The 18,272-nt window shown below is 51.2% G+C and overlaps 8 protein-coding genes across 8 annotated transcripts; 3 read left to right on the forward strand and 5 right to left on the reverse strand.

Annotated features, from left to right (window-relative positions):
- Positions 1-1,049: 1,049 nt before the first annotated feature.
- Positions 1,050-2,487, reverse strand: BDV17DRAFT_261220 (uncharacterized protein). The gene is made up of 4 exons (XM_073757637.1): positions 2,258-2,487; positions 2,017-2,199; positions 1,849-1,942; positions 1,050-1,788 (listed from the first exon to the last, which is right to left on the reverse strand). Exons 1-4 carry the CDS (start codon positions 2,357-2,359, stop codon positions 1,679-1,681), a joined length of 489 nt encoding a protein of 162 aa, XP_073616396.1. The 5' UTR covers positions 2,360-2,487; the 3' UTR covers positions 1,050-1,678.
- Positions 2,488-2,493: 6 nt separating this feature from the next.
- BDV17DRAFT_261223 (uncharacterized protein) lies at positions 2,494-4,287 on the forward strand. The gene is made up of 3 exons (XM_073757638.1): positions 2,494-2,582; positions 2,633-3,269; positions 3,319-4,287. The coding sequence occupies exons 1-3, from the start codon at positions 2,549-2,551 to the stop codon at positions 4,025-4,027; spliced, it is 1,380 nt and encodes a 459-aa protein (XP_073616397.1). The 5' UTR covers positions 2,494-2,548; the 3' UTR covers positions 4,028-4,287.
- Positions 4,288-4,348: 61 nt separating this feature from the next.
- On the forward strand, positions 4,349-6,389 carry BDV17DRAFT_298006 (thiamine pyrophosphate-binding protein; the record flags this gene model as incomplete). Its single annotated transcript, XM_073763605.1, has 4 exons — positions 4,349-4,605; positions 4,676-4,908; positions 4,986-5,182; positions 5,247-6,389. 4 exons carry the CDS (start codon positions 4,349-4,351, stop codon positions 6,387-6,389), a joined length of 1,830 nt encoding a protein of 609 aa, XP_073616398.1.
- Positions 6,390-6,606: 217 nt separating this feature from the next.
- On the reverse strand, positions 6,607-7,804 carry BDV17DRAFT_290574 (chaperonin 10-like protein; the record flags this gene model as incomplete). Its single annotated transcript, XM_073761942.1, has 3 exons — positions 6,607-6,717; positions 6,780-7,592; positions 7,649-7,804. The coding sequence occupies 3 exons, from the start codon at positions 7,802-7,804 to the stop codon at positions 6,607-6,609; spliced, it is 1,080 nt and encodes a 359-aa protein (XP_073616399.1).
- A 1,979-nt stretch (positions 7,805-9,783) lies between these two features.
- Positions 9,784-12,045, reverse strand: BDV17DRAFT_298009 (pentachlorophenol 4-monooxygenase). The gene is made up of 4 exons (XM_073763606.1): positions 11,659-12,045; positions 11,206-11,605; positions 10,797-11,147; positions 9,784-10,724 (listed from the first exon to the last, which is right to left on the reverse strand). The coding sequence occupies exons 1-4, from the start codon at positions 11,762-11,764 to the stop codon at positions 9,872-9,874; spliced, it is 1,710 nt and encodes a 569-aa protein (XP_073616400.1). The 5' UTR covers positions 11,765-12,045; the 3' UTR covers positions 9,784-9,871.
- Positions 12,046-12,453: 408 nt separating this feature from the next.
- BDV17DRAFT_281302 (transcription factor domain-containing protein) lies at positions 12,454-14,647 on the reverse strand (the record flags this gene model as incomplete). The annotated part of the gene is made up of 5 exons (XM_073760006.1): positions 12,454-12,740; positions 12,794-13,029; positions 13,085-13,486; positions 13,541-14,413; positions 14,466-14,647. The coding sequence occupies 5 exons, from the start codon at positions 14,645-14,647 to the stop codon at positions 12,454-12,456; spliced, it is 1,980 nt and encodes a 659-aa protein (XP_073616401.1).
- Positions 14,648-15,795: 1,148 nt separating this feature from the next.
- On the reverse strand, positions 15,796-16,796 carry BDV17DRAFT_261233 (guided entry of tail-anchored proteins factor 1). Its single transcript, XM_073757639.1, has 3 exons — positions 16,493-16,796; positions 16,253-16,439; positions 15,796-16,188 (listed from the first exon to the last, which is right to left on the reverse strand). Exons 1-3 carry the CDS (start codon positions 16,577-16,579, stop codon positions 15,866-15,868), a joined length of 597 nt encoding a protein of 198 aa, XP_073616402.1. The 5' UTR covers positions 16,580-16,796; the 3' UTR covers positions 15,796-15,865.
- BDV17DRAFT_57913 (uncharacterized protein) lies at positions 16,709-18,246 on the forward strand. The gene has a single exon (XM_073764808.1). The coding sequence runs from the start codon at positions 16,925-16,927 to the stop codon at positions 18,023-18,025; it is 1,101 nt and encodes a 366-aa protein (XP_073616403.1). The 5' UTR covers positions 16,709-16,924; the 3' UTR covers positions 18,026-18,246.
- The last annotated feature ends 26 nt before the right edge of the window (positions 18,247-18,272 follow it).

The following is an 18,272-nucleotide window of genomic DNA, read 5'->3' on the forward strand; positions in this document are numbered from 1 at the left end:
AAAAAAAAAAAAAAAAAAAAAAAATCAGTAGGATAACAGTGACGGCACTGTGTGCGAGGGTTCCAAGGTCGGCACGATGCGTCCGTGTCAATGTATCATTCATCAGCTGGAAGGCCAGAGCCCTTGTCCAGGATCAAAAGACAAATCACTGTGGTGATAGACACGAATTGTCGGGAAGTATTGACAACGCGTATCTTGGTCTGCGAGCGAGCCGAACAGTCGAGTAGGGTATGCGGCATGCTGTGAAAACATGGGTTAGTCATTTACAGACAATGCCACATCTTTTGAGATGAAGAGAATGAAATTACCACGAAGATAATTGGCTGTGTCCACTCAAGGCCTGAAACGACCGCGCGATGCATGCGAAGCATGATAGCCTGCTGTCTTGTCTCGTTACGGATGCCGTTAAAGTAAAATTGGTCCGCATGAAGTTGACCGTGAGGTTGTCCAGCTCCCTGTCGACAGGTGGATCAGGTTGTGCCTTTGTAAAGGACTTGGAGTCATCATCCGAGGATGCTTCCAAGTCAATATATATATATTTATTTATTTATTTATATTTAAAGCCTGGAGACCATTCAGTTAACAAAGGCAAGGATGAAAACCGGGGTGGGCGGGGACATACAACGTATGCGAAATGGATTCCATTGTTGACAAGAAATGAAGAGACCGTCGTCACTGGGCTTGTTCTCAAAGCACACCTCCGCTCTCCCTGACGATGAGCCGCAATCAAATGGTCAGGTTGAGACTATTAACATACAGTCAAGGGTGATGGCAGGCGATCCTCAGCGGTTGCGGAGGCGTGCTTGTCGCATCGGTGGGAGATGTAGAAGCGATTGAAATGGACCTGCTGATAGGTTGCTGGCTGTAGAAGCAGAGTGATGATAGTTGCATTGGCGAATTTTCAATCCTTGCTCAGAGGGTCCACCGTGGTGTAGAAGAACAGTTTTAGTAACCCAGTAATTGTTGTCCGACAAGTTTGCAAGGTTCTTACGAAGAACGGGATATATATAGTGGTGCGTATATATATATATATATATAGGAAGGGAGAACGAAGGAAAGGGTGTCGAGGACAAGGATACCGGGTGACGGAGATCGAAACGAAAAATATATAGATTTATAGACCGGAGAAGAATAATGACAGAAAGACGCGAAGCTACTCGGAGCCTAACAGGCGAGGGTATGCCTGGATCAGGTGCCGTGGCTGTGTTTCAATGATAGGAGGGCCCAACAAGTTGCATACGCGACTTTAGATTGATCTATGGTGCTGCTAGGTTGAGCACGAACTGGACACCGGAGAAGATGACTCAGATTCAGATAGGACAAATCTCGATTGGGACCAGATGCACCCATGAGAGGTCACGAAAATAATTATTATGATGTTGGGGATGGTATACCAAACAGATTGAGCTGGCTGGACCCATGCAATTGAATCCCCCGATTCCATTCACCAACGGCCCAAATTCGAAGCATCCGTCTTATCGCAGGTTTGACGTGTCACTGCATTCCTCCATTCTCCGTGATTATCTCAGATCCCAACCGGTCGTTTGCTCGGATGACGGCGGTGGCGACTTGAGCAAACGGAACCCTTGCGCTTGGTGGTGAAAGCGCATGCGGCCATCTGTAGCTAACCCGGCCATCCAACTGAAGTGAAGTCTGATCCAATCATTGTTCGCGATCATCACGAGGCCTTGCTGTTCTCGCCCGCTCGTTGCTGCTCTTCGTAGCGAGCGGTATAGTACCCAGCAAAGTACCAAGCCATCATGAGATTCTTCAACCCCTCATCTTGACCTAATGCGAGTGTCAGCATGCAGTCAATTTCAGACGCACGAGTGACTGGGATCAACCTACCTGGTGGAAACGCGGGATACGGCATGACGGGTGCTTGAGCTGGCCCAGCTGCAGCTGCAGTCTCCTGTTGCAACTGCGCGGAGTCATTCGCCACCTGCAACCGGGTTAGTCACTTCATGCACAAGAGCTAAGAGTTGGAACCGGAATCAGATTCAGAGCGCAACATACCTGCGAAACATGCGTCGCAGCCGCAGCGGCCTCAACGGGCTCAGCGTCAGCGTCAGCCATGTCATCGTCATTCTCGACCTGAGCCCATGACATCGAGGGCCCCGCACCGGCCTCCGCAGCTGCCTCAGCCTCTCTCAGGACATCCTCGACATTCTCGCCCTTTGCGGCGATGCTATGGTAGAGCTGCACCCCGTCCGTCAGTCAGTTGTCTGTAGAAAAGTCACGTGCTGGTATAACGAACTCTGTATTCCTCCACAGCTTCATCCCAGCTCTGAACGAGGGCGGAGTCATCCCAGATTTCTTCCTGGGTCAGGGCCCGACCAGCACCCTTGTTCTTTCCCATGACATCTGCAGCTGCCGCGTCGTTAGAAGTATGTTGGCGTCGTTGACGGGGTGCGAAGTGGTGAGACTGAAGGGAAGGCGGAGTGAGAGCTGGACTGACCGCTTTGTGGTTCTGCCGCGTGATGAACAATTTTCAGAAAAAAGTTTCCGCTCGATCGGATCAACAACACATTCACTGTTGCCCGTCACAATGGCTCCCGATAAGAAGGACAAGAAGCGCAAGGGTAAGCTCCCTAAACTCTACTCAAATAACGGCATTGTACTGACGAATCAGCTGCCGCCGCGACCGTCGACTCTCCCGCGAAGAAAACAAAAAAAGTTGAAGCCAAAGCTGCTCCCGCAGAGGAAACCCCTAAGCCCATCCTGAAGAAGAACAAAGCCAATGGCTCCGCCAAGGAGGAGAAGGCCTCAAAGCCCAAGGCTAAGGCTAACGGCGATGCACCCCGACCCGTCAAGCCTCGCAAGCGTGCAGCAGACTACATGAGCGACGAGGACAGCGAGGCCGATATTCCCACTAAGAAGATTGAGAAGGAAACCAAGAGCAAGCCTAGCGCTAAGAAGTCCAAGCAGGAGGATGGCACTGCTGCGCCTGTGAAGGAGAAGGCAGCCAAGGCTAGCAAGAAGGCAAAGAAGCTTGAGATCGTGCCTAGCGATTCTGAGGACTCCGAGTCTGAAGATGCGGGAGCTGCGCTGAACGCTGCGGAGAGCGAAGATGAAGAGGATGAGCAGACTACTGCCTTAATTCGAGGCTTCGAGAGCAGTGGTGATGAGGAGTCTGGCGACGAGGCTATCGACCCCGATGCTCCCGTGCCCAAGATCCCAGACTCGAAGAAGGCCAAGCGGAAGATTCTCAAGATGCAGAAGCAGAACAAGACTGATGCCTCGGAGCAACCTGGCGTGGTCTATGTTGGGTATGTATTCACCTCTTGATACTTCGCACTCAGTTACTAACTTCTACAGCCGCATCCCCCACGGTTTCTACGAGCACCAGATGAAGGCCTACTTCACACAATTCGGCGAAATCACCCGTCTCCGTCTCTCGCGCAACCGCCTCACCGGCGCCTCAAAGCACTACGCCTTCATTGAATTCGCCTCCGAGTCCGTCGCCAAGATCGTCGCCGCCACAATGGACAACTACCTCATGTACGGCCACATCCTGAAATGCAAGTACGTGCCGACGGAGCAGGTGCACCCGGAGCTGTGGAAGGGCGCCAATCGCCGCTTCAAGGCGACGCCGTGGAACCGCATCGAGCAGAAGCGTCTGAACAAGGGCAAGTCTCGTGAGAACTGGACCAAGGCAATCGAGCAGGAGCAGAAGAGGCGTCTGGCCAAGGCGGAGAAGATGAAGGAGCTGGGATATGACTTTGAGCTTCCGGCGTTGAAGAGCGTCGATGAGGTTCCTGTGCAGAAGGCTATTGAGGGTGAGCGTGAGGGTGACGATGCTAACGCCGTCGAGGGCGTCGAGGAGGCCAAGGCCATTGAGGCCCCTGAGCCTGTTGAGGAGAAGGCCGATGATACCCCCAAGAAGGAGAAGAAGTCGAAGAAGGAAAAGAAAGCCAAGAAGGTCGAGGCGGAGGTCGTTGAGCCCGTCAAGCCCAAGGAAGCTGCCTCGCCTGCGGCTGCGAAGTCCAAGAAGTCGAAGAAGTCCAAGGCCAAGGCCACGGCCTAGTTTGTGTCCTCTGTCTGTATATCGCAAAATCAGGGTTATTAGGAGTACGGTTATCATCAAAGCATTTGTTCAACTATGTCATTTCATGGTTCGGTTAAACCTCATGTATCTCATTCTTGTCCTGCATTTCATTCAGTAAATAAAAGTGTATAACCCCGCACCCCTCACTGCATCCTCGGCTCCCCTCAGCAACACAACAGCAACTATATCAGCATCCAACTCACCACCTCTACCTAATATGCAATCCCACTATCTTACTGCCATCCAACATAACTGCAAACCCCATCTATACCAAGACTAAGCAAAGAAGAAAAGAACAAAATGCCCTTCCCCCTCACCCACCCGACCACCCGCGCCCTAACAGGCGGCGACCTCCTCGCGCAATCCCTCGCACACCTCGGCGTAAAAGACGCATTCGGTCTTCACGGCGGGCACCTCGATGCCTTCCTCATGGGCTGCGAGAACTCAGGAATCAAACTCATCGATACCCGCCACGAAACAGCCGCCGTGCAGGCGGCCGAGTCCTACGCGAAGATTCGGCAGACGATTGGTGTTGCTTTTGTTACGGCGAATAGTGGGTTCGCCTACCTAGTTCCCTCCCCTGAACCCAAAATTGTTGTGGTTGATGTTAATGTGGTGCGGTTGTAGGTTCTCAAATGGCATCCCCGGCCTCGCAACAGCGCACGCGGACCGCTCGCCCATACTGGTCATCACGTCGAGTCCGCCGCTCCGCGACGCAGAAAATAATTCGCTGCAGGGGATCATTGATCAGGTTGTGGTTGCAAGGCCGCTGACGAAGTTTGCGATGAGGGTTACGTGCCCGGAGGATGCGCCGCGGTTGGTGAGTTTGGCTGCTAGGAGTGCTCTGGCGGGGACTCCGGGTATGTAATCTATCTTTTCTACTCTGGTTGATGGGTAATTGGGAGAACGAGGGTTGGCTAACAGTTTGAGCGAGCAGGACCGGTATTGCTCGATTTCCCGATTGATGTGCTGTTCACGCCTGTGCATGAGAGACTCATCTCCTGGGGCTCGATCTCATCGCCGCTTTCCTATGCGCCGGGGCCGCATGTTGAGGCTGTAAAGGAGGCTGTTGCGCTGCTGAAAAATGCGAGTCGGCCGGCTGTGATTATCGGGAGTGGAGGGCAGTCGATCGAGGTTCGTTAGGTACCCTCAGTGCCATACTCGGGTTAGGACAAGCTAATGTCTTTCAAACAAACAGGCAACAAAAGCCCTCCTCACCTTCTCAAACACCAACCACATCCCCATCTTCGACACGAATAAGTGCACACTTTCCTCCACACTGCCCAAAGAATGCCACTATTACGGCGGCGGCGCAGACAGACTCGCTCTCCTTCCACATATAAAGACCGACCAACCAGACCTGATCCTCCTCCTCGGCGCACGAACAGGAATGTTTCTAGGCGGTCGAAGCGGCGCAATCATCCCCCCGCAAAAAGAGTGCAAGCTCATCCACGTTGACATTGACGGGGGCGAAATCGGGCGGACAGTACCCGTTGATCTAGGCGTAATCTCAGATGTAGGCCAGTTCGTCACTGCGGTAAACAGCCAGCTCGCTTTACAGTCGGCATCTAGTGAAGAGACGGGACTCAACATCGACAATGACTGGGTAACCGCCTTAGCATCCCTAACGGCTCTCCCCTCGCCCTACGAAAACGATACCAAGATCGGCCCCTCAGGCCGAATGCACCCCTACCACGCTCTCAAAGAATTCATGACCTCCATCCCGAAAGACGCAATCCTGATCCTCGACGGCGGCGAATGCGCAATCTGGGCTGCTGGTCTTGCGCACCTATCCTCCCCTTCCGCAATATTCAAATCCACCGGCGCATTAGGGTTCCTAGGCAATGGATTCGGATACGCGCTCGGTGCGGCTATCGCTGCGCCGGATAAGAAGGTGATCAACCTGCAGGGGGACGGGTCAGCGGGGTTCCATTTCATGGAATTGGATACGTACGCCCGGCTCGATTTGGATGTTCTCACGGTTGTCGTGAATAACTTTTGTTGGGGGATGAGCTCGAATGGGCAGGAATTGGTTTACGGCGATGCGAATCCGAAGAGGCCCGTTAGTAAGCTTTCTCCTCTTACCAGGTACGGGGATGTGAGTCGGGGGTTGGGGAATGCGGGTATTAAGATTACGAAAGTGGAGGATGTCAAGAAGGAAGTTCGGAAGATTGTGGATGGGACAAGGACTGTCCCTGGCCCTGCGTGTGTTGAGTTGGTTGTTGATAGCAAACCCATCCATCCTGTTACGGAGGCGATGGTTGGGCGGACAGAGGATGAGAATTTGGTTGTTGTGCCGTATTATGATAATATTCCGAGGGCTTATTATAAGGACTCTTAGCTAGATAGCTACTTATTCAGCTATGTTGTATGTAGAATGCCATTGATAATGCTCTTCTTCGGTGTAGCAAGGATCTTGATATGGTCGTTTGGCTTGATGAGCTCTTTGAAACCCTGCTCGACAATATCTTCCAGCCGGAGGCGTCTGGTTATCATCTTCTCTACACCTTTGAACCGTCCTGTGCTTGTCAGCGTGTTCACTTGAAGAAAATAGAGAACTAACCAGAGACAAAAGCATCGACCGTCTCCTGGAAGTCCACCTCATCGTACGCAAGTGAGCACTTGTACATGATCTCATTCCAGAGAAACGGCATGATAGGAAGCGTGATCTATCCACCCGGTTAATCCACCAGAATCCAGAAGACGGAACAAAGAAAGAGGAAGAACATACCGGCCCCTTCGGCAAAGCAAGATTAATATAAACCCCCCTGTACCTCAAACTCGCACATCCAGCCTGGAACCCCGCCTGAGCCCCCGCACAATCAAACACGATACTCACGCCATCCCCAGTCAAAGCCTTGATCCGTTCGGGCACATCGTCCGTTGTCGGATCAAATATCTCCGTAGGAATCCCGGTCTCGAGAAGCATATCCCTCCTCGCCTTGGACGTCTCAGAGACGAAGATCGTCTTTGCGCCGCGAGCGCGCAGGACGAAGACCGTTGCTACGCCGACTGGACCAGCGCCGACGACGAGGATGGGTACGGATGCTATATCAACGGCGACGGGCTCATTGGAATTCAGGTGGCTGGATTGGTATTGGCAATGCGCAATAGAAAGATAAAGCTTCACGGCGTGCCAGGCAACGGCAAGCGGCTCGATTAGGGCTGCGGCTGCGAGATCGAGGTCCACTTCCTCCCCTTCACCCCCCGGATTCTCAGGAAGAACATAGACCTGCTCTGGAGCAGCAGCAACAACCTCCGAAAGCCCACCCCATTTCCCAGAAATCCCCATGAACGCAAGCTTGTCGCAATTACTTGTCGCGGCCTGTGTGCATGGCGAGCACGAGGAACAGAAGTAGCGCGGGTCAACGACGACCGCTTGGCCCTTGCGGAGAGTCCGTGTCGAAGATTTCGAGACTGGGATCGACTCGGGAACATGCTTAATCCGCCCTGAGAATTCATGGCCTATAGGAAGTGGCAGGAGAGCATTTGTGAGAGGGTGCGGTCCCGTTTCGGGGGTGGGGATTGCGAAGGGGCCTTGATTCTATTACTTAGCTAGTCTTCTCAACACCGATAGTAGCAACATGGGGGTTTAGGAACCAGACCATGCAGATACTCATTCAAATCACTCCCGCATATTCCGCACCATTCGACCTCAATCAGGATCTTGTCTTTGGTGTCGCTAGAGTCTGGTTGTGGGGGTGGGATGTCCTCGATGCGGATGTCGCCTGCGGCGTGGAATTGGGCGGCGCGCATGGTCGATTGCTGTCTCGGTCTTTCACTGTTGAAGATGAACCTTTTACTGAACTTATGTTTATTGCACCTCTTATTTTATTCGTCGTCTTCAAGGCTGCATGATCGACATCAGACAAACAACTTCCCCTCACTTCTCCTCATTCCCAGTTGTGTGTCGGCCCTCGGCTGGTGAAAGGAGAGGAGTAACATAATACCGTACTATCTACAGATCAGAGCGCAATAATAGCTCGCTGGATTTGCTGTGCCCATAAGACTATGCTACTGGAAACACGGCCTTTTTTCACTTTCAGCACACCCCTCCGTCAATACAATGTTGGCAGTAATCCCACTCTCCAACAATCGCCCTTAGACAACAGGCTGTTGACCATAGACCAGATACCGGACAATGTAGATATGAATAGGTTACTCGTAGATGATATAGATGCTGTAACGCCACACTGATATTTCTGATACCTAAGACTAGAACTTCTAGCTCTTGGCGTGCAACTCCGAGCGAGATAGAGATATCGTACGTAACCCAACCCTAGCCCAGGTATAGCTAGTTACAGGTCAAACCAAAAGAAACCACAACAAGCCAAATCATAGCCTAGCGAGTCATCCATCCCACCGTACTCAACGCGCCATGGCAGACAGATCGCCCCCAAGTTGAATTGAGCGGTCGACCTAGAGCATAGCCCTAGTAAGAGCTAGAGGTAGCTAAGCAGAATCAACCACTGCACCGACATAATATCATAGGTATTTCCCATCCCCTCCCAAAGAGAATATCAACTTACCTCACCCACTTGGCTTAATAATCTCCATAGAGACAGTCCGCCCCGCAGTGACACTCGCCAGTGTCCCTATCACAGATTCCGTATCCGTCGGGCGGGCAGCATTCGCTTGGTGTTGCGGCGACGCAGTGCTTAGTTTCGCAGCGTTTGTTGAGGGTAGCTGGGGACGCGACGACCGCGGTTGCAAGGAAGAGGGTGATGAAGGCTGGGGTAGTGAAGAGCTTCATTGTGGTTGGTTTGCTTGTGGTTGTTTTCAACGGAATGGATTGGATTAGATTGAAATCTAATGGTTGATGATTCGGGAGACTAGAATGGTGAGAAGGGGGTATCTATGAATTCTCTGGTAGGGACTTAGGGTTCCCCTCTCGTATATTTGCCAGGGTATACCTGGGAATTTCTTCTCATAGAATCAAGGATACAGTCATCACATACTCCGGAGACTAAGACTGCGCCTGGCAGATCAAGGTGCCCCTGTTCGATAGTCATCCTATACTCCGTGTACTTTCCAACTCGATCGGACAAGCAGGCCAAGGCCCAAGCAGTCAGATAGGTTGCGGCTGACGGCTAAAAGATCGACGCTGAGCTGATCAACATCCATCCATCCATTCAGCAGCGAGCACCGGTTCCAGAGTGCATCGGAACATGCTTCATCTCCCCCAGGGCGCAATGAAAGTGGAGCTATTGGATTGCAGATTCCACCGTGGAAGTCGGCGGATATACCCAGTATGGGGATACCCTGCGCTGGCCAAGAGTCGAACGCAGGGCTGTCGATCTGGGCATGTAACTTGTTGGCAATGCCCGCGTCCTGCCTGGAGCTTACGCTCGACCACTATTTGCTGAGAACATGAACATGATGCATCAAGTTGTGTCCGACAGGGGAGATCCTCGACGGGAGTACGCGTTCGGGGCCAGAGTTGAGCATGCATAGCCCCTCTAGTGCACTGCAGCACGGAAAAGGGCCAGGAGCCCAATGAATACTGAGGTTACGCGAAGCCAACGTTATTGAGGGCGAGTTGGGCATGATCTTCTCTTGGATGGTTGACTTGCTCGCTGAGGTGCCAGATACAGGATTCGTCTGCTCTTTAGGGCAGGGTGTAAGCTGATTGAGGAATATTGGAAGTCGTTGGCCTGTGTCGCTGGGCTTTTTGTTCTTGTAGTGGTGTTATGGGGCGAGGGACTGTCTCTGAATGTCAAATATGTAAGATTGATGTTAAGCTAACTCTGAAGTCACAGACGAGGACGCGAACGAAAGATCTATGTCGCGGGACTTCCCTAGAAGCGCCAATTCCAGGAGTCGTTACAGAGACGCTGTGGGAGGCAGGCTCGACAAGAACTCGGTTGCACTGTCAATGTCATCCAACGTTGTTGCATGAGCAAGTATGCCATCAGGCCGCAGCACCACAACCGCTCCACGTCCGGGCGAGATGGCATAAGCAGCGTGAGCTGACTGATCTTTGTCAAAGCAGATATACCCCAATTTCGGAATGCTGAAAAGTTTGTCGCCTTCGGCAATGTTCTGTCCTACGACCGTCAAGAACCGGACCATGCCCTGGGGGAGGGTAGCAGCGAATGCGCTCAGAGTCTCCACAGCTGTGGTGAGGCCTGCTTGAGTGTCAGAAGGCTGACCCGCGAATATCAGGACAGACCACTGGCCGCGGTTCTTGGTCAACGTAAACAGCCGCACTGGCAGGTGAGCCCCCGGTGGGTAGACGAGTGCATCTGGTGCTCTCCAGCCGGCGGTGATCATACCCACAGTAGTAGGTTTGCTCAACAAGCTCTCTTCGTAGTGAATTCCCAAGCCCATGGTAAACTGGATTGTCTCGTCAAAGAGCTTGCCGAAGAGCTCGTTCGCGTCTGCGTACAGTCCTCTGTGAGTTTCGGGGATGTGGCCGGAGATAGTCGCGGAGAAGGCTTTATCGAGTTCAATAAGGCGATGCGCCGCTGACCGGCGTTCACCGTCGTAGGTATTAAGGATGTTCTTCGTATACCAGTTTTTTATTGTCCCGCCTAGCTTCCAGGAAAGGTTGACCGCATCGTGGACTCCGGTATTCATGCCTTGCGCGGCTCCCGAGGAATGCGTGTGGCCTGCATCACCTGCCAGAATAATCCTATCATTGCTGATGAAAGAATCTGCTACGCGTTGATTGATGCTGACATTCTCCGTTAGAGATGGATATTATCGAAAAAAAAAAAAAAAAAAAAAAAAAAAAAGGGAGGCCAACCTATACAACGTCCACCAGTCCAGTGTCTCAAACTCCAATGTGAATGGCTCCATCGCCTTCACGGCCTCTTTCTTTGCATCGTCTTCCGTGAGGCGATCCCCGTATTTTGCCATCATTTCGTCAGTCATGGCAAATCCGATACGCTTCGCTCCATGATCTAGCTGCACCCACAGCACATTGCCGTGATGTTTGGACTCTATGGACGCCCATCCCAGATCTGCGTCAGGCATGTTTGTCTTGAAGTGACCATCCATACGGACCCATCTATGGTTGGTGCGGTCGCCCTCGAAAGGAATGTTGGCAAGTCGCCGAACCGTTGAGTGGCCGCCATCCGCGCCGACGACGTATTTGCTGTAGGGTCCAGGTTTAGCTAGTGTCTCATAGGGCTGTACCGTCTCAATATTCTTACCTCTTCACTACCGTGAGTTCACCAGACTTGAGATTCCGAATCTGCGAACTGGCTTTGTAGTCGTTGTCGCTTTTATGGTCAACTGAAAATGTCTCCAATTTCCAGTTGACCCAGATATCACCGCCTAACTTCTTATACGCGTTGCGAAAGACCTCCTCGGAGTACTTCTGACGAATATTCAGGCAATAGTCCAGGTAGGTACCATTCATGTGCTGGAACATGGTATGCCATCCACGAGATGTCACACGTTTACCGTCCTTGTAGGTTACGCTGTTACGTCCAACGTAACCAATCTGATTCAAGTCCTCAAGTAGGTCGAGCTGGTCAAGCATTTCAAGGGTACGCGGATACAGCGTTGTTGCGCGGCCATACATGTCCTGCTGGGCTTTATCATGCTGTTCTATGAAATCGTTAGTGTGGTTGTTGGAGATCAAGGCTATCTTCGGCGCTGACCGACTAGAAGAGACGACACCCCTTGTCTGGCTAGGCTGTATGCGACGATCAAACCGACGGGGCCGCCTCCGCAAATGAGGACATCAGTATTGAGACACGAAGACATTGTCAACGTTAAGGTGCGGTGAGGTTGATATTGAGAGCTGAAGCTGGAATGCAAGATCAATGGGCAGCATCTTGTGGTCCTGGACGCCCATTTTATACTCAGCGCTATGAGTGCCCGCAAACATCTCTTCACGGATATATCGGCTCCAGCAAGCCCTTAAAGAGCAATGAGGCCGTCTGTCTACGCTGACCGATCGGCCCGAGAAAAGAGGTTCCCAATTCAAAGGTCCAGATGACGAGTCGGCGACAGATGGCCATTGGCTATATTGTAATGTCACGGTCTGTATCGGAACCAATCTATAGCGCGGTTAACGAGCATTGAGTGACGTAATATATAGTATCGGAATGTAACGGTAGGTGGGCCAGGGGCACCATAATCAACATCTCAGCTGTGGCGGGCCCTAACTCCAGCTACAGACCCGAAATAATCGGGTATCAGAAAACACGGCCTTGCAGGGTTTTTGCGTTGAGTTATAGATCCTCTCGGCAGATTCAGGCAATTGTCAATTTGTATATGAGGAACGCAGCTGTGCGCTTGCCCTTCGGTGGCTACCGTAATATTTTCAATAAGTGGAATCAAACCAGGACCAGTCAAGAGAGATGTTATCGAAGTCAATATCATGTAAGACGTTCTCCAGGTAGCTCTCATGGCCTGCATCGTGCGCGGCAAGATTTGATGCTAGTGTACTGTCAGTCTGTGGTAGATTCGGGTTCCGGCCATTTTGGTCTCAACCTGTCAGCGCTTGAACACAGGTGGACATGATACAACTTCTTACCGGAATGCATTCGCAAACATCTGGACCTTATATCATCCAAGCTATGAGCGCATCGCCCAGCCACCCCGCTATATGACTTTAGGTAATGAAGCGTAGATTGGCATTGGTCCCAAGCGAGGTCCAAGGCTCTTCTTGTCACGATCTCCAAAGCCCGGCCATGAAATTTAGCAAGGATAATCACCAGACCTGCGCTGAAAGTATCTACAAACGATCATTAGACCCTAAGTCCTGAGTGTTCTGGAAGGAACACATACAGAAGACGTTGTAGAACCAAACGCTTGCCAGTTCAGTGCGACAGGTCTCATTCACCAGGGATATCAGATCGATAGCAGACTGTACGCATAGCACGGAGCAGTTCATGGTAAGATTGGAGTAGATCCCTGTTTCAGGCTTTTCCAAGATCCGGTTGGCATCATTTGTCTTTACACGCACGTGGTCAAGTGACTGCGAGAGGACAGGCCTGTAAGCAAGTATCCTGACGTATAGGAACCTGCAAAGGCTGTTAGCACAGATTTCCGCTTATACGAAGCTGAGCATCCACCGACCTAGCTTTGAGTAGGTATTTCTCTCTTAGCATTGGGTCTTGCTCATTGTCTTCTATGCTCTCCCAGTTAAGCGGCTTTGGAATGTTAGCTCGACAGTTTTCTAACTCAAGATCAATTTGAGTGACATATTGAACTTGTTGTATATCATGGGCCATTTCTTGATCAGGATATCTTCCAGAGTACGCCTCAGTCGTGACGTGGTTTGTGAGCTTGCTCATTCTTCGCAGCAGCTCATGCAGCTTCAAGGTAGCGACAAACCACTCCACTCTGGAGGGTGTGTTAGGGGGCTGCAGGCAGATGACAAAGTCAGGGGACAGATAGTAGTCATCAATCGCTTCTGGTAGAGGAACAGACTGTGGATGTGAAGTCATTGCCGGACGGCCAAGCATTGTACTAGCTGCTCTGTACGCGGCCTGTAAGCACCGAATCAACCATATTTTACTATTTACGACTTACAGGTCTAACATCATGCATCCGTGCCAGACTCGTCTCCTGATTTGCTTTTGGGCGAATGATCGACGCTCATCACCTGTAATTGAATGTAGTCCAATTGCCTGAGCCATGCGACATGCAGTGCCGATAACATGCCAACAGCGGTTAGGGGTTTGTGAGCCTTGGAGATAATGGGACATGAGCATTAGAACCTGAACGAGCGCCAGGTCACCTCGTTCAAGATAATCCACGTCAAGGGCCGGCTTGCACCGGTAAAAGAAGGCTTCGGACGTAGTTTCTCGCTCTGTACCGAGTAGGTCCGAAAACAGGCAACCTGTAGCAAAGACCATATTCAAGCCGTAGTAGAACGTAGTGACAGTAACTGCAGGATCCCCGAGCCCTATGCCTGAGTTGTTGAAGATGTTTGATCCACTATTTCCAGACATCCAGATCGCGTGATAGAGAGAGAGAAAAGCTTCTTTGTGCACGAAGGGATACAGGGTATGAATCTTGGCGATGTAGCAATCCACAAGATGGTCCGCTAACGCGCGAGGTGGAAGTAAATCCAGCGGAATGGTAATACCCTGAGTACTCCCTCCAGGAGGAGTCCTTTGTGTTGTACCGTAGCCAGTAGCATTCTGAGGTTGTTTGACGAGTTCCGGCGCAGGCTCGCCTGATTTGAGCGTTTCCTGCAGCCGCTTGATGAACGCAACTGCCGATGAGTCGCCAAAGAACCCTTTTTCAACTCGATCATTATTGCTGAGTGGACGAGCAGCGAGGCCCATAGCAGTTACTTCCTGTTCGAGCGGGACTTCCGCTGGCATTGACAGCTGTAGGTCAGGTGCAAGCTGGAGATTTGCCTCATTGGGACCATTGTCCTCGCCTCTCCCAAAGGTCCTATACAGAATGTTAGCTAACAAGTCTTACATTCCATTCAACCCCCACGTACTCAGGGATGCGCCCAGTACTATCGTCTGGATAGGCGCATTCCTCTCGACGGCGCTGACATGTGCCGCAGTTGGGTCGAATCCCATCACAGCGGATCTTGTGTGCTCGGCAAGGACTGCAAGCAACGTTCACCCTTCGCCGTTTGGGGCCACGGTTAGGTTTATATATCCCAGCCGGAAGCATTGCACTGTCGGGCTCCTATATAGCCTTCCAGTCGTGTAGCAGAAGCAGTCTAGCACTTTGCATCATGATTGCCGCATGTTGAGTTATTTCGCTGTGCTCTGGGACATTCAAAGTACAGCATGTACCAGCGAAGATGGATTCAGACACAATAGACGAACGACAGTCACCGATCCCTCGAGTTGAGCGTTGTGTATAAAGCTGAGCTAAGGGATGAAGAACAAGCTTCACGCCCGAAAAGGTAAAGCGAAGCACGGCACCACTCTAACCCCAAACAGACTGGTGCCATCACATGACCCTAAGCTCCACCACCTCCCATAAAATTTCCTCCTCACAACCTTCCTCTTCCTCCCCAACTCCTCGCTCAAAGAATCGCATTCAAAGCTCACACACAGAGATCCTCTTGGAATCTCTCCTGCTTCTCGTGGAGCAGGCTCGCTTTGGGAGAAAGTCCCCGGACACCCTGCCCGTCCTTGCCCAACAAGCAAGCGGCCAGGCAATGCGGAAACGCGCCGCCATAAAAGCAATTTGATAGCGGCTTACGCCCTGTTCTCTCCCGGCATCAGACTGTACCCGACATCGACCTAGGTAGATGGAAACAATGGTGGTGTGGCTGGTGTCGGAGGGGGGCTTATTGGGTTGCTCTTCGTCGTGTTTGGATAGTCATGCGATTGCCTGGTTTTTTTCTCAAAAGACTGGGTAACTCAATGGGGCTCATTCTTGAGGCGAGGAGTTCATATCTTTTTTTTTTTTTTTTTTTTTTTTTTTTTTTTTTTTTTTTTTTTTTTTTTTTTTTTTTTTTTTTTTTTTTTTTTTTTTTTTTTTTTTTTTTTTTTTTTTCTTTTGGGTCTGTAGCTTATTGAAAGCGGTGATGGCGTGCGTCTCATTGATGTTGTTGCTGTCGCAGATGCTCTGTCGAAGGGGCCGGACTCTTGATATTCTCCCTGCCCTCTTTTATATCCTCCTTGACATACACACTCTCCCCTTTCCATCAGAAATACTGTGATGTGTTGGTTTGCGTGATGATATACCAATCATAGAGTCAAGCACTTAGACCCTTACTACGGTAGTGGGTTGTTGACGATAAACGATTGTTTCTTATCTGACAAACATTATACCATTGCACGTTGTCTCATCATTTGTTCAATATATCATAATATGAAGAATCTATCTATTTTAATGTCAATACAATCTGCCCCATGGATGTAAATGTAGCATCAATCATTGCGTCTTCTTGGCCGCAGCCGGAGCAGGCTGCGCTCTCCCCTTGACCTGCATAACCGCCCCAGTGATAATCTCAGCAATAACCGTAACAGCCGTTGCGCACACGCTGTTCCAAACCTGAACGCTCACCGAACCATGCGGAGCACGAGGGAATGCCAGAATCCATTCAACGTAGTACGGAAGCCAGCCACCCGGAAGAGCAAAGACGGGCGTCTTGGTGTATCGGAACTGAATGAAGAGCTTGAGGCCGGTTGTGCTGAGCCACCGGGCGATTTTGACGAACCAGTCGAACGAGGTCTTTTGCGAGGAGAGCTTCGAGTCTGTGAATCAATCAGTCAGTATATATATGCCAGCTCATACTTTTCCCAAGCGAGAAGAGCATACTCAGAGCCTCATAATCACTCAACGCCTTATCGTGCCTCCGCCGCAGCTTAGCCCACTTCGCGAATTCATCCTGGGAGCTGGTATTGTTCATATCCCGCTTGAGCTGGACGACCTCGCGCTTCAACTTGCTCTGTTCTTGGGCGGTCTTGTACAGCGACGTCGGGAGTTTGAGGTAGAGAACCCATAACTGGAATATGTTAGCTGTCTGTAGGCAATGCGGAGGTCAGCACAAGGGCGTACCAAGCTGTCAATCGTCGTCGCGCCAATAGTGTTCACTAGGAATATGGCGATATGGAGGATAAATATCGTCCAGAGGAGTGGAATCATGGTTGCGAGGCGCCAATCCGTCGAGGATTTATCGGGCGAGATGAGGTTCGTTTGTGGGAGGGACACGAAGAAATGCACACACAATCGCGCCGCAATGTCGACCGTCGCTGACAGCAGGGATTGCAAGATCACGAGTAGAATAATCAGCTATAGATGTCAAGCTGCGACTGTCTCAAGCAGAATGGGAAGCTGACAAGAAACTTGAGTAACGCAAAATGACGTTGTCCCGTTCACAACCACCGATGGAAGCGCCCTTCGGCGGGCGGCGTTTCTGGTCTCCGGCCTCGCCAGCGGGGAAACTCAAACCACCTATGTACGTACTTCTAACCATGCTCCAAGGTCTCAATGACAGCCCAATGTCCACCGCAACAGAGCGATGCATTTCGAGACCTCGCTCGTATATTCGCGGGCCGATATAACCGGGTCCTCGAATTCGAGATCCTACCGCCGGCGATTGGACCGCTACTCGAAGATAATGGCTCGATTGGAATCACGAAGGCGTACCTAGCGGAGGCGTTTGTGACTGCGCGACAGATATTCTTCGATTCGTTGACTTTTAGAAACAGTCTTGATTCACAAGCCGCGTCGTCGGATCATCTACTATCTGAGCAGGAGTCCCAGTCCCAGAGCGAAATAGCGAATCGAGGGCTCACGGTTGCTTCCGAAATCATACTCCTCTTCGACTGCGAACACCTGACGGCATGTAATTGGCGGAAGAGAAGGCTGAGGATCCTGAGCTCGGACCGGTTGAAGCTTCTCGAGGGATTGCAGACGGAGCTATCCCTCATGACAACGTACCTCTGCTCCCCGCTGCACCGGCACACCAAGTCGCCAACGCTCTGGCAGCACCGTCAATGGGTACAATCGCATTTCATGAACCTGCGGGACTCAACTTTCATGAGTGTCTACGAACTTTTCAACGCTGAGCTGGCTCTTTCTCTACGCGCAGCAGAGCTGCATCCGCGGAACTACTACGCTTTTACGTACATGCGCCATGTCCACCGTATAATGTCTGAGGCTGGTGGAGGGCAAAGTACCGATTGGAGTATTCAGCTTGCACGGTCGGTTGTTGGATCTATGACATACTGGTGCACAAGTCATCCGGCGGATATATCTGGTCTGATGTATCTGCTTTACCTGTTAGATGCCGTTCCGGATACGGAATTGCGACTGGAGACTGCCAGTAGAGTAGTCAGTTTTGCGCTGAAAATCGGTTGGGAGGGTGAGAGTCTCTGGACGTTTATCGACTTGGCGATTTGCAAGTTTAGTCTATTTGGATCTTTGGAAGATGTATCGGCCTACCCATGGGGTGTCTTTCGCGATCCCCTCTCGTTAGTTGGGCGTGATGGCGAGGGCGGCATGTCCTGGAGAAAATGGCTCGATAGAGCGCGCGTCCACTGGGCCCATCTAGTTCAACCACAGACACTTCATAAACCGAATGGCTGAAACGGTGTCGAGAAACCCTTGTCCCGTGCTCTGTCCTCCGTAGACAGTATAATATATACCCATATTCTATGGAAAAGCACGCCATAATAAACCAAACGCTTCCGATCTTCATTAAAACGCCTCGCTAACAAATCAAGCGTAGCTATCATCAAGAGCAATGCTGCTTCAGCCCCAAAGCCTCCACGTTCATGCCCAACTGTCCGTATTCCTGCCTGTCGACCAACACGATGCCCAAGCAGACCCTAAA

Source organism: Aspergillus undulatus (genome assembly GCF_047715775.1).
Source record: "Aspergillus undulatus strain CBS 261.88 unplaced genomic scaffold BDV17scaffold_19, whole genome shotgun sequence".
Classification (NCBI taxonomy): Eukaryota; Fungi; Ascomycota; class Eurotiomycetes; order Eurotiales; family Aspergillaceae; genus Aspergillus; species Aspergillus undulatus.